At 41.7% G+C, this 13,345-nt stretch overlaps 1 protein-coding gene across 1 annotated transcript in view; it reads left to right on the top strand.

Annotated features, from left to right (window-relative positions):
* Positions 1-13,072, top strand: part of LOC124795641 (PMS1 protein homolog 1-like) — a 121,607-nt gene extending 108,535 nt beyond the window's left edge. Inside the window, exon 17 of the mRNA XM_047259714.1 lies at positions 12,205-13,072. Coding sequence (XP_047115670.1) covers positions 12,205-12,363 — 159 coding nt within the window. The 3' untranslated portion in view covers positions 12,364-13,072. The remainder of the gene's footprint in view (positions 1-12,204) is intronic.
* The last annotated feature ends 273 nt before the right edge of the window (positions 13,073-13,345 follow it).

Below are 13,345 nucleotides of genomic sequence, written 5' to 3'. Positions count from 1 at the left end.
TTTATTTTCTGGATATTTTTTCCAGTGGTTAATATGTTCTTGTTTCACATTATTCGTGTTTATGATTCAGCATCAGTATATTTAATTTTTCTAATTACCGCATTCTAATATTTATTTGTTCGTGAAATCTTCTCGGGTGATCAGCCGAGTAAAGGCGTCGTCTTCTCGCAACGTTTCGAAGGGTTTCGTACCCATCATCTTCAAGCGAAGTGTCGAGATGCTGTGTTGCGCGGTCCTATAAAGGCTCCTGGACCAGTGACTGATTCCGGGCGCCGACCAATCAGGTACCTGCGGAATCGGCCGCCGCGCCAGTGGTGGAGGGTTCGCGGCGCGGACCGGGCGTCGAGTCCCTGCCGATTCCTAATACGTCTGTGGCCGCTGTCGAGAGGACTTAATTTTGCTCCAGTACCCAGGACACTACCTAAGCGAGACATTATCAGCAGCATCGAGCAAGCTGTGCGCGGCCTCCCTACGGAGGCAGCTGAGAAAGTTAGGAGAGAGACGTGCAGGGTCCTGGAGAAGGCAAAAATGCCCAAGAACAACATAACGTCTGCTGAATGGAAGGCTCTTAAGGCCCTACGTGAGGATGAGGACACTGTCGTTCTAGCTGCTGACAAAGGCAATGCCACGGTGATACTGAGGAAAGAAGATTATTGGCAGAAGATAAACTCACTGCTACAAGATACTGCCTACAAGCAACTGGACAAGGACACGACAGCTTCCGTGACTCGCAAGACCATCGCCTTGCTCAATGACTCTGGACTGGAAAAGGACGTCATCAGGAAGCTGTACCCCAGAGCACCGGCACCACCACGGCTATATGGGCTCCCTAAGATCCACAAAGACGGAGTTCCATTGCAACCCATAGTGAGCACCATCAACTCACCGACATATGGTTTAGCCAAGTACCTAGCACAACTGCTCAAACTGATCGTGGGTCACTGTGAGCACCATGTCAAGAACTCGGCAGAGTTTGTGAAGGTACTACAAGGCTTTCGCCTGGATAAAGAAGATCTTCTTGTCAGCTTTGACGTCACCTCACTCTTCACACGAGTACCGCTGGAAGACTCCCTAGCGCTGCTCGAGACACGCTTTAGTGAGGACACAATAAAGCTGTTCCGGCATGTGTTAACAAACACCTACTTCAAGTGTGGAGGCAAATTTTATGAACAAGTGGATGGTGTAGCCATGGGGTCCCCCTTAGCTCCAGGCATCGCTAATCTTTACATGGAGCACTTTGAAGACATAGCCCTGGACACCGCCCCATTGAAACCTAAAGCCTTTTACAGATATGTGGATGACACTTTTGTCGTGTGGCCACATGGCAGAGAGAACCTGCAAGACTTCCTGCGACATCTCAACAGCATACACAGCAACATACAATTCACCATGGAGGTGGAAGAAAACGGAAGCTTGCCCTTCCTTGACATTCTAATCAAGAGGCACCCTGATGGCACCTTGGATCACGCTGTGTATAGGAAGAAGACACATACGGATTTATACCTTCATGCACAGAGTTGCCACCACCCAGCACAACGCAACTCAGTGCTTAACACACTTGTGCACAGGGCCAAGTCTATCTGTGATGATGACAGCCTACCTGCAGAGTTACAACACCTAAGGAAGACCTTCCGCAGCAACTGTTATAATGAGACGCAAATCTCGCGCGCCCTACACAAGAGCAGGAAGGTAGACACACCAGAAGAAGAAGATGAGACCAGATGCCTGGCATTTCTACCATACGCGGGACCGCCAACAGCCAAGATTGCCCGCATTCTGGAGAAACACAACATCAAGACAATTTGTCATGCCCCAAGTAAAATTAAGGACATACTTGGCTCAGTCAAAGACCACCTAGGACTGCAGACTCCGGGCGTATACAGTATTGAATGTGAATGTGGTACGAAATACATCGGACAAACGCAGCGCTGCATCACGCAGAGGCGCTCGGAACACATTAGAAATGTACGCCTTGGTCAGACAGAAAAATCGGCGGTAGCGGAACATAGCATTAACGAAGGACACACCTTCCTCTTTGAGGGTACGAAGAAGCTGTGTGACGCTAAAGGATTTTGGGATTCAGTTTTCAAAGAGGCTGTAGAAATTCGGTTGAACAGCAACCTGATCAATCGAGACACTGGTTTCCAACTTAGTACAGCTTGGAATCCCGCAATAACTAAAATTAGAAGAGAACGCTCCGGCACGAAGACGGTAGCGGCCACAGACGTATTAGGAACCGGCAGGGACTCGACGCCCGGTCCGCGCCGCGAACCCTCCACCACTGGCGCGGCGGCCGATTCCGCAGGTACCTGATTGGTTGGCGCCCGGAATCAGTCACTGGTCCAGGAGCCTTTATAGGACCGCGCAACACAGCATCTCGACACTTCGCTTGAAGATGATGGGTACGAAACCCTTCGAAACGTTGCGAGAAGACGACGCCTTTACTCGGCTGATCACCCCAGAAGATTTCACGAATGGAATACGCCGAGAAAGTCTCAAATCACATATTTATTTGTATTTAGCAAGATTATGAAAGTAGACATCTTGTTTTTCTTAGAAATAATCGAAACATCTGTATTCAATAACTTTGTATACTGAAGCAAAAAATAAAATTAAAATGTTAATCCCCATTTGCAAAAGAAGAAGAGGAGGAGGAAGAAGAAGAAGAAGAAGAAGAAGAAGAAGAAGAAAATAGAGAAACATGGCTATAAATTAAACATAAATAAAATGGGTCACCTTTTACAGCAGTAGTAACAATCCAGTGCTTATTCATTCATTTAAGAAGGGAAAGTCTCTATACTAACTTGTTATTTTACTAACAAATTAAATACAATTGTAATTAAAGCAATTAAGTAGAACAGACCTTCTGTTACCTTGGCCTGCAGCATCTGTTTATGGCTAAAATGAATGTTGGTCAGTGTCATTCACCTCCACAACATCAGGGTGAAACACATCTCCAACTTTTACTGCAAGGTTGTGCAGAACTGCAGTAGCCACAATAATATTCCCACATTTGTTTCATATATATCACATTGTTTTAGTGAGAGTTGGAGAATTTTTCTTCCAAACACCAAATGTACGCTCTGTTGCACATCTGGCAACAATATGGGCTCTAATGCAGTGCCCTTTGATTCCTGTGTGTGGTCAAAACATGGGAGTCATAAGTTGTTTGGATAGAGCATATCCACTATCTCCAAAAAGCAACCCATCATATTGTCCATTTTCAAATTCTGCTGCAACTCTACTATTGCCCCAAATGCGGGAATCATGCATGGAACCTGGCCAGCAGCCTACTACATTCAAAGTTTTCATATTGGAATCACAGACAATTTGTACATTTTAATGGAAAATGAATTCTTGCAATTTCTGTTAGTTCTGCTTTTGCTCCAGAAGGACAATGTACAGGTATCTGTACACCATCTATGACTCCTATGACATTCGAGAATCCACCGGTTCGATAGAATTCACTTTTGTTCTTTGATATATTGTCTTGGATCTGTGGCATGGACACAAACAGTGGCTTTAATGCAGTTAAACTCTTTATTGCACTGTTAAAAGCTCTTTCAGAAGTAGTATGATGGATGTTAATGAGATCCCCTGTGGTTAGCACACTGGACTCGCATTCGGGAGGACGACGGTTCAATCCCATCTCCAGCCATCCTGATTTAGGTTTTCCGTGATTTCCCTACATCGTTTCAGGCAAATGCCGGGATGGTTCCTTTGAAAGAGCACAGCCGATTTCCTTCCCCATCCTTCCCTAACCCGAGCTTGCGCTCCGTCCCTAATGACCTCGTTGTCGACGGGACATTAAACAACACTAACCTAACCTAACCTGAGATCCCCTGCTGTGATTTGATAAGTACCAGCACAAAAGATTCACAGTCCACAGAGAATTTGCAGCTTAGAAGACAAAGCACAGTTCCTGTCAAAATTATGCTGCAATAACGGCTCCAGGTACTGGGAGATGAAGCTTGCACAGGATAGAGTAGCATGGAGAGCTGCATCAAACCAGTCTCAGGACTGAAGATCACAACTAAACTAACGGCAACAGCATACCAAGCATTGACTCAAAAGATTCTTCACTAAACCAAAATGCTCATTAAAATCATTGTCGTTGTACATCGCAAATGTTTCTGTCCTCCCCATTAAAACCATCATATTTGGAATGCTACCTCTTCCTCCATCTCCATATATTCTTCATAGTCCAAGTAATCAATAGGATTTGATATTTAACACACAGAAACCAAAGGACACACCTTACTTTCTAACTTAACTCCTACTACTGCTTACGAGTAAATTTTGGCCTCATTTCCTTCTGAAGCTACTAATGCAGTAGTGTGCTTATTGATAGTGCTCTCCACCAGTTACGGAGTAAATAAGTACTTCAAGAGTAAATGAAAAATCAATTCATTTTTTAATTTACTCCTTTAGTTCAGTACTCTTTAATGGAAGACAGCGATTTCCTTCTCTCTTAGTGATTTACTACTTTAGTTTACTTTCTCTTGGTTGGTGCTCACCACCCTTAGGGTCTGCAGAAGGAATATCAACATATTCAGGTCTTTTATAAATATGTATTAAATGTTTTTGTTTTCTGGATTTTCTGTTTCCTCGTGGATTTTCTCACTATGAGTCTACAGAACAAACAGTGTATCTGATCTTATTTCCTCTGACTAGAATTACTTGGCCGCAGAGTTTTGGGTAGCTAAGGAGAGCTGCTTATTGACTTGAAGCATGCTGAAACATTACAATTGATCCAGAGGGCTGTGCAGAATATGCAAAGGATGGATGCTGTCATTAGTTTTGGTCCTTCTTCAGGACAACACTCAGCCAGCCGTTTCCACCTTTGCTATGGCAACTGTGCCTCCAGTTCATTTGGATGTTTTTTATAATTTTCCTTTAGCCTGGTTGTAATGAAAAGTAGATTGAATCTGTTTGTACATCTGAAGTAGCAGTTTGGAGGAGGTATTTCACAATAAATGAGAAATTGCAGGTCAGTGATGTGGGATGTGCGCAACACCTGACAGTGGTCTTCTATGTGAAAGGTATAAATATATTAGTACAGCATACCTTGGACCATGTTAGTGTTGCATGAAATTCGTGTGACACAAATAGCTCAGTTTAGTAAATACTGACATTTTCATGTGGTCCTCATATCTCTTGGGCTGAGGTGTGCATCACCTAAAAAAATTAAATAGATCAGTTTGAAAACCAGTTATTTACTAAGCATGATTGTGTAATAGTCCTTTCTATAATTTGTGAACCAGCTCTCATATCTTGTTAAGTCATGTTTGATGACAGAAAAGGTCTAGAAGTAACTAGATGTTGAACTCATGGTCACTGGGGTTATAATGTGATCCACACTTAGCCACAGCCATTTGAAAAATAAATACTAAAAACCATATTAGGAAGGAAAGTTGCTACTCACCATATAGTGGAGATGCTGAGTTGCGGTTGTTGTTGTTGTTGTTGTTGTTGTGGTCTTCAGTCCTGAGACTGATTTGATGCAGCTGTCCATGCTACTCTATCCTGTGCAAGCTTCTTCATCTCCCAGTACCTACTGCAACCTACATCCTTCTGAACCTGCTTGGTGTATTCATCTCTTGGTCTCCCTCTACGATTTTTACCTTCCACACTGCCCTCCAATACTAAATTGGTGATCCCTTGATGCCTCAGAACATGTCCTACCAACCGATCCCTTCTTCTAGTCAAGTTGTGCCACAAACATCTCTTCTCCCCAATCCTATTCAGCACCTCCTCATTAGTTATGTGATCTACCCATCTAATCTTCAGCATTCTTCTGTAGCACCACATTTCAAAAGCTTCTATTCTCTTCTTGTCTAAACTATTTATAGTCCATGTTTCACTTCCATACTTGGGTACACTCCATACAAATACTATCAGAAACGACTTCTTGACACTTAAACCTATACTCGATGTTAACAAATTTCTCTTCTTCAGAAACACTTTCCTTCCCATTGCCAGTCTACATTTTATATCCTCTCTACTTCGACCATCATCAGTTATTTTGCTTCCCAAATAGCAAAATTCCTTTGCTACTTTAAGTGTCTCATTTCCTAATCTAATACCCTCAGTATCACCCGACTTAATTCGACTACATTCCATTATCCTCGTTTTGCTTTTGTTGATGTTCATCTTATATCCTCCCTTCAAGATGCCATCCATTCCGTTCAACTGCTCTTCCAAGTCCTTTGCTGTCTCTGACAGAATTACAATGTCATCGGCGAACCGCAAAGATTTTATTTCTTCTCTGTGGATTTTAATACCTACTCCGAATTTTTCTTTTGTTTCCTTCACTGCCTGCTCAATATACAGATTGAATAACATCGGGGAAAGGCTACAAACCTGTCTCACTCCCTTCCCAACCACTGTGTCCCTCTCATGCCCCTCGACAGTTATAACTGCCATCTGGTTTCTGTACAACTGGTAAATAGCCTTTCGCTCTCTGTATTTTACCCCTGCCACCTTCAGAATTTGAAAGACAGTATTGCAGTCAACATTGTCAAAAGCTTTCTCTAAGTCTACAAATGCTAGAAACGTAGATTTGCCTTTCCTTAATCTAGCTTCTAAGATAAGCCGTAGGGTCAGTATTGCCTCCCGTGTTCCAGTATTTCTACGGAATCCAAACTGATCTTCCCCAAGGTCGGCTTCTACTAGTTTTTCCATTCGTCTGTAAAGAATTCGCATTAGTATTTTGCAGCCTTGACTTATTAAACTGATAGTTCGGTAATTTTCACATCTGTCAACACCTGCTTTCCTTGGGATTGGGATTATTATATTCTTCTTGAAGTCTGAGGGTATTTCACCTGTCTCATACATCTTGCTCACCAGATGGTAGAGTTTTGTCAGGACTGGCTTTCCCAAGGCCGTCAGTAGCTCTAATGGAATGTTGTCTACTCCCGGGGCCTTGTTTCGACTCAGGTCTTTCAGCGCTCTGTCGAACTCTTCACGCAGTATCATATCTCCCATTTCATCTTCATCTACATCCTCTTCCATTTCCATAATACTGTCCTCAAGTACATCGCACTTGTATAGACCCTCTATATACTCCTTCCACCTTTCTGCTTTCCCTTCTTTGCTTAGAACTGGGTTTCCATCTGAGCCCTTGATATCCATACAAGTGGTTCTCTTTTCTCCAAAGGTCTCTTTAATTTTCCTGTAGGCAGTATCTATCTTACCCCTAGTGAGATAAGCCTCTACATCCTTACATTTATCCTCTAGCCATCCCTGCTTAGCCATTTTGCACTTCCTGTCGGTCTCATTTTTGAGACGTTTGTATTCCTTTTTGCCTGCTTCATTTACTGCATTGCGATAGGCAAAATAAAAAGATTCACACAATTATAGCTTTCGGCCATTAAGGCCTTTGTCAGCAGCAATAGACACAATACTACACACGCACCCAGGGCCCACACACACACACACACACACACACACACACACACACACGGGCAAATGCAAATGCAAACACAACTTGCACACACGTCTGCAGTCTCAGATAACTGAAGGGTGGGTGTAAGGAGGAGGCTAGGGCAGGGAGGGGGAGGGGTAGTATGGGGGGGGGGGGGGGCAGTGAAGTGTTGCAGTTTAGACGGTGGGCAGGAGAGAAGGGGGGCGGGGGGGTGGGGGGAGTAGCGGAAAGGAGACAAATAAAAAGAAATTTAAAGACTGTGTGTGGCAGTGAAATGATGGCTGTGTAATGGTGGAATGGGAACAGGGATGGGTCTGGATGGGTGAGGACAGTGACTAACGAAGGCTGAGACCAGAAGGGGTACAGGAACATAGGATGTGTTGCAGGGAAAGTTCCCACCTGCGCAGTTCAGAAAAGCTAGTGTTGGTGGGAGGGATTCATATGGCACAGGTTGTGAAGAAGTTATTGAGATGAGGGATATCATATTTGGCAGCGTGTTCAGTAACAGGGTGGTCCTCTTGTTTTTTGGCCACATTTTGTCGGTGACCATTCGTGCGGACAAACAGCTTGTTGGTTGTCGTGCCTACATAGAATGCAGCACAGTGGTTGCAGCTTTGCTTGTAAATCACATGACTGGTTTCACAGGTAGCCCTGCCTTTGATGGGATAGGTGATTACAACTACAAATGGATTAGTCAAACTGTAGTTTAAATGTGGTAAATGTTCTTGAAAGGCCAAAGTATATGGTATACATTCCCATGGTTGGCAAAACAATGTAATTTGCTGCCCACTCACCACTCCCACTCCCTCCAATCCTACCAGAGTGCCAAGCTTGAGCAGCTGTGAAACACAGACTGCAATATAATCTAGGGTGCAAGTCATATGTAACAACAGCAACTAATACACAAATAAAAGATCACAATCATGATCCAGTCCAATTCACGTGCTTGTATTCATCCCACCATCTGTTGGTACCACCTCCGACTGTGAGTCTTACTGCTGTAATTTATTCTCGCAGCAGCAATTACAGTCAGTGTATTTTGATTGATAGACATTTCATTCTGGACAAACTTTCCTTTGTGTTTCACGTCAATGTCAGCATCGCAAGCTGGTAATGTTTTGATCCCATATTCTAATACATGGATAGCGGCTGAATTTCTCATTTGCAACCCACTTAGTAAATCATTGCGGTCTCTCATAATCAAATAAAATATTGATCTGGTTGCAGAAACAAGTAATGTTTTTTTGAAGGGTATCATTTTCACTGTTGAATGTTACCTTCAATTAAAAAGCAGCATAATGTTTGTAGACGGCATCCATACATGTATGAGAACTTTTATTGCAAACCTGTTCAAATACAACAAGAGTTTGTAAGCTGGTAGAATTTGGTGCTATTTCCTCCCATGTTTCACAAAATTGTCAAATTTTAAGCAGGGCAATAGATTGTTGTAGTGGCTAGTTTATAGTTTCTTGTGTATCCCTTGCACTAGTACTGTGCCAGTCAAATGTCACATGATTATTCGAGCAACACCGATACTGTATCAAACACTTTGGCACATTGGGAAACTTGAACCTGTTCGAAGGTGAGTATCATTTGCCCAGCCGTAACATTCCAAATTGTAAAAAATAAATCTACACATGACTTCAATAGCCAGAGCTTTATCTGTAGGATAAATGTAAGACAACCCGTATATACCTATGTACTTTATTAAACAACGTAAAAATATTAACCTCGGCAGCAATAGTTTAATCAGTGAATATAAGACAACCCTTTATTTTTTGAGTGATGATTTGGGGAAAAAAACCTCGTTTTATAATTGGATAAATATGGTAGCTCCTCAGTAGGCCTCACATGGGCTGAGTGTACCCCACTTGCCAACACCCAGACGGTCACCCACTCAAATGCTAACCAAGCCTGACAGCACCTAACTTCAGTGATTTCATGGAAACTGGTGTTACCTCTGCAGCAAGGCCATGGGCAATTCATACTTCAGAATACATTAATTAACGTTTCAGTTGGTTTCTTTCTTTCCCTCTTTTTTTACATCATGATGCTTTGTTATGGCACACAATTTTACTTTGTGGTGCGCTGCACTAGCTGGCCACTGTGACCGAGCAGTCGCAGGTTTGAATCCTGCCTCGGGCATGGATGTGTGTGATGTCCTTAGGTTAGTTAGGTTTAAGTAGTGCTAAGTCTAGGGGACTGATGACCTCAGATGTTAAGTCCCATAGTTCTTAGAGCCATTTGAATCATTTTTGCACTGCACTACTCCAGTACAGGATGCTGACTCAAGGAGAATACACTGAGCCCACGCAGTTACGCAACTCAGTGGTTATACTGCAATGCGTCATACGCAAAACAGATAACAAAAATACCCAAACAGCTTCCCATTTCTAACTAAATTATTATATGATTTAAATATCGTGAGCATCCATCATTCACCAGCTTGGTAGACATACTGTTAACGCTACTCTCGTGGAGGGATATGTAACACCACACATTGACTGTTACGGTTATTGTAGTAGGAAGCTGTCAGGTCAGCGTTAGTTTACAATATCAAATTATAAGTTGCCTGTGTAACCAGAATAGTTTGTTTCTTTGCATAAGCCACAAATTGTACTGTTGGTGTCAGCTGTCCCAAGCAATAAGGTCTTCACATTCAGTAATTCAATTCTTTATGCATGATCTGACATACTGCATACTTTGTGAGTCCAGTGGTGGTCATTAACTTTCTGTGACAATTCTTCTTTGTCTCTGGACAAATTCTGGCGTTCATTCCATTCAGAATGCCAGCATCTCTGCACCATGGTAGCAGAATTCCAGACCTAATAATGTGCAGCAATCTTTGCTTTCTGTTGAACAGTGAGGCAATCAGTCATCTTTTAAATTGCTTTGTGCAGCTTCTTTCATGGCAACCGTCTGTACTGCTGACAATGTAAAAACAAGTGCTGGCTGAGGGGGAAAGAAGAGGAAGGGGAGGCAGTGAGGGAAATGGAATAAATGGTGCATGCAGAGCACTAGTCTGGCCTGGCAGCCAGACACAAACATAACCATTTGGACAGTATGGTGACATTTGGCATTAATGGGCAATGGCAGCAGATGACCGACGTCAGTGCCTTTGCTAACACAACATGGCCTGCAGTGCCTCACCTGGGCTCATGACCATATCCGTTGGACCCTAGATGACTGGAAAACCGTGACCTGGTCAGATAAGTCCTGATTTCAGTTGGTAAGAGCTGATGGTAGGATTCGAGTGTGGTGAAGACCCCTCAAAGCCATGGACCCAAGTTATCAACAAGGCACTGTGCGAGCTAGTGGTGGCTCCATAATGGTGTGGCCTGTGTTTACATGGAATGGATTGGATCCTCTGGTCCAACTTTACTGATCATTGACTGGAAATGGGTATGTTTGGCTACATGGTGACCATCTGCAGCCATTCATGGACTTCATGTTTCCAAACAACAATGGAAAGTCTATGGATGACAATGCGCCATGTCACTGGTCAGGGCTACAGTTGTTCGTGATTGGTTTGATGCACATACTGGACAATTCAAGCAAATGATTTGGTTACCCAGATCACCCAACATGAATCCCATTGAACATTCATGGGACATAATCAAGAGTTCAGTTTGTGCAAAAAATCCTTCACCATCAAGACTTTCACAATTATGGGTGGGTTCAGAGGCAGCATACTCACTAATTCTGCAGGGGACTTCCAGCAACTTGTTGAGTCCATGTCATGTCACTATGCTGCACTACACCAGGCAAAAGGAGGTCCAACATCATATTAGAAAGTATTTCATGGCTTTTGTCACCTCAGTGTACATGACTCTGTGACAATGAGTAGCAACATAAATACTGGTATGCAGTACATCACTTCACATACTAAGTATGTGAAAATGTATTTTGGCTTAGATTGAGAAGTAGGTGCCCTTGCAAATTTTAATACTTAATGAGTACTTGCATAGTTCGTTCATAAGTTTTATCATCAATAGTAGTGCATCGAAGCAAAACGGTGTAAAATTTATCAACAGACATTTGTTTAGCTTCTACAGTTGATTTTAGGAGTTAAGCCTAGTTAAAGTTTTGGCCAATATGGTATCTAATATATTATTTTCTGCTGGATCTCAAGGCATTGCTTCGTGCAACATAGGAAAGTACAAATAAAGTGTGAGTGGAAATGAAGCAGATTCGATTTTGTAATGGGTATGCCATTGTCCAGGGCTCTCACAAGTTTTGAAATGATTCAGCAAAATTATCACAATTTTTTGCACTAGTTTTGAAACATTTCATTTGTACTTCACCTAAAATCTGGAACACCTGATGTAATGGGTTAATGTGAGCTCAGAAACAAAAAGTATTTTCTTTCGTCTTCTCATGTTACCTTGTGGCCATTGTGTTGTTGTTGTTGTTGTTGTTGTTGTTGTTGCTAGACGAGAAAGGAAATGAGCATCTTTGGCCGACACATTCAGACAGATGCAGTTCGACAACTAGTTTAGGTAGAAATGATAGAGAATATAAAAAAAAAAGCAGCTGGAAGCCCTATGCTAGTTTTAGTTCCAAAATGATAAGAGGATAGGATAGCGCAAGAATAAAAGGAAGTGGTTACTGCATAGGATAACACAGAGTCTAATAAACAAACATTTAGGGGGTGCAAAAGAAACCTCATTTGTTTTATTTATTGTAGAAAATTATTGTCAACAAACTAGTATGTTGTTTCCTCTATTAAGAAATCCAAGAAAATGTCAGGTTTTAATTAGTGTTTTCTCTATTTTCAGAGTGAAGCCGTAACCATATGCCGTAAAGCTGCAGATACAATGAATTACAGTGACTTGACAACTAATCTTATGTACTGGGAAAAATATTTAAAAGAACAGTCTTTATCATGCTTACACAGGAAACAGATTTTTGTGCCATTCCATACAATCAATTCTTGAAGATAGCAAACAGAAGAAATTTCTGAAATTAGTGGATGGTATACAATACTTGATGGTGTACAATACTCAGGGATTGTTTTAAACTAATTTGTTCCAGACTGACATTACACTGTTTTGTAAATATTTGTGAAACAGATGTGACTGTGAGAGTGTCAGATATTTGATTAGGCATGAATCTTACATGACCACATTTCACCTACCGATGTGTCAGAAATATTTTTGGTGTAGTAGAATAGGTCACCAGAAACATGTCAATTTGAGTTAATCTTGGGTAGTGCACATAAATGACTTCTAATAGTTTTCAGAAGAGGCATTTATGAAACTTACAAGAATTGAAAGCAAAATCAGCAGCGTTAATGTTTGAGCATTGATGAACTCTTGTCGGATGATGAGCTGAGCAGTGGTGTCATCTTGTCGCAATGTTTCAATGATGATGGGTACAAAACTCATCGAAACATTGCAACAAGATGACGCCGCCACTCAGCTATCACACGAGAAGAGTTCATCAATGGAATACATCAAGATGTTTGAGCATGTCACACAATTTCATTAATTACAATAATTTACAAGAGAGATTATTTTTAACCATCAGTGACAGAATAAAATGGAGCATTAGTATCACTGTTAAAAGGTCACCCACAGTGTTTCAGATTTTATGGAAGCGAATAAAAAATAATGTATATCGTGTAAATAAAATTTTGTTTGTTAATTTTGCCAGTGGCAGTTCTGATTCTCTCCTCCAAGTTAATAAAATTAACCTATCACTCTTAGCTACGTATTTTAATGTTTGCAATAGTGCTATATTTTTTGTAATGAAACATCATTTTCTCAGTAGCATCTAGTACTTTTAGTGATTTGTTATATTAATTGCAGGTCACTGATGACCAGTTACTAGTTCATAACATTATTCATAAACTTTATGTGTTGCAGAAAGAGTTGTGTAGGGAAAATGGTAGAGTTCAAACAGTGGAAGGAGAGAAGG

The sequence above is a fragment of the Schistocerca piceifrons genome, chromosome 4, assembly GCF_021461385.2.
Source record: "Schistocerca piceifrons isolate TAMUIC-IGC-003096 chromosome 4, iqSchPice1.1, whole genome shotgun sequence".
Taxonomy (NCBI): Eukaryota; Metazoa; Arthropoda; class Insecta; order Orthoptera; family Acrididae; genus Schistocerca; species Schistocerca piceifrons.
This window is presented reverse-complemented; position numbering and strand designations above follow the sequence as displayed.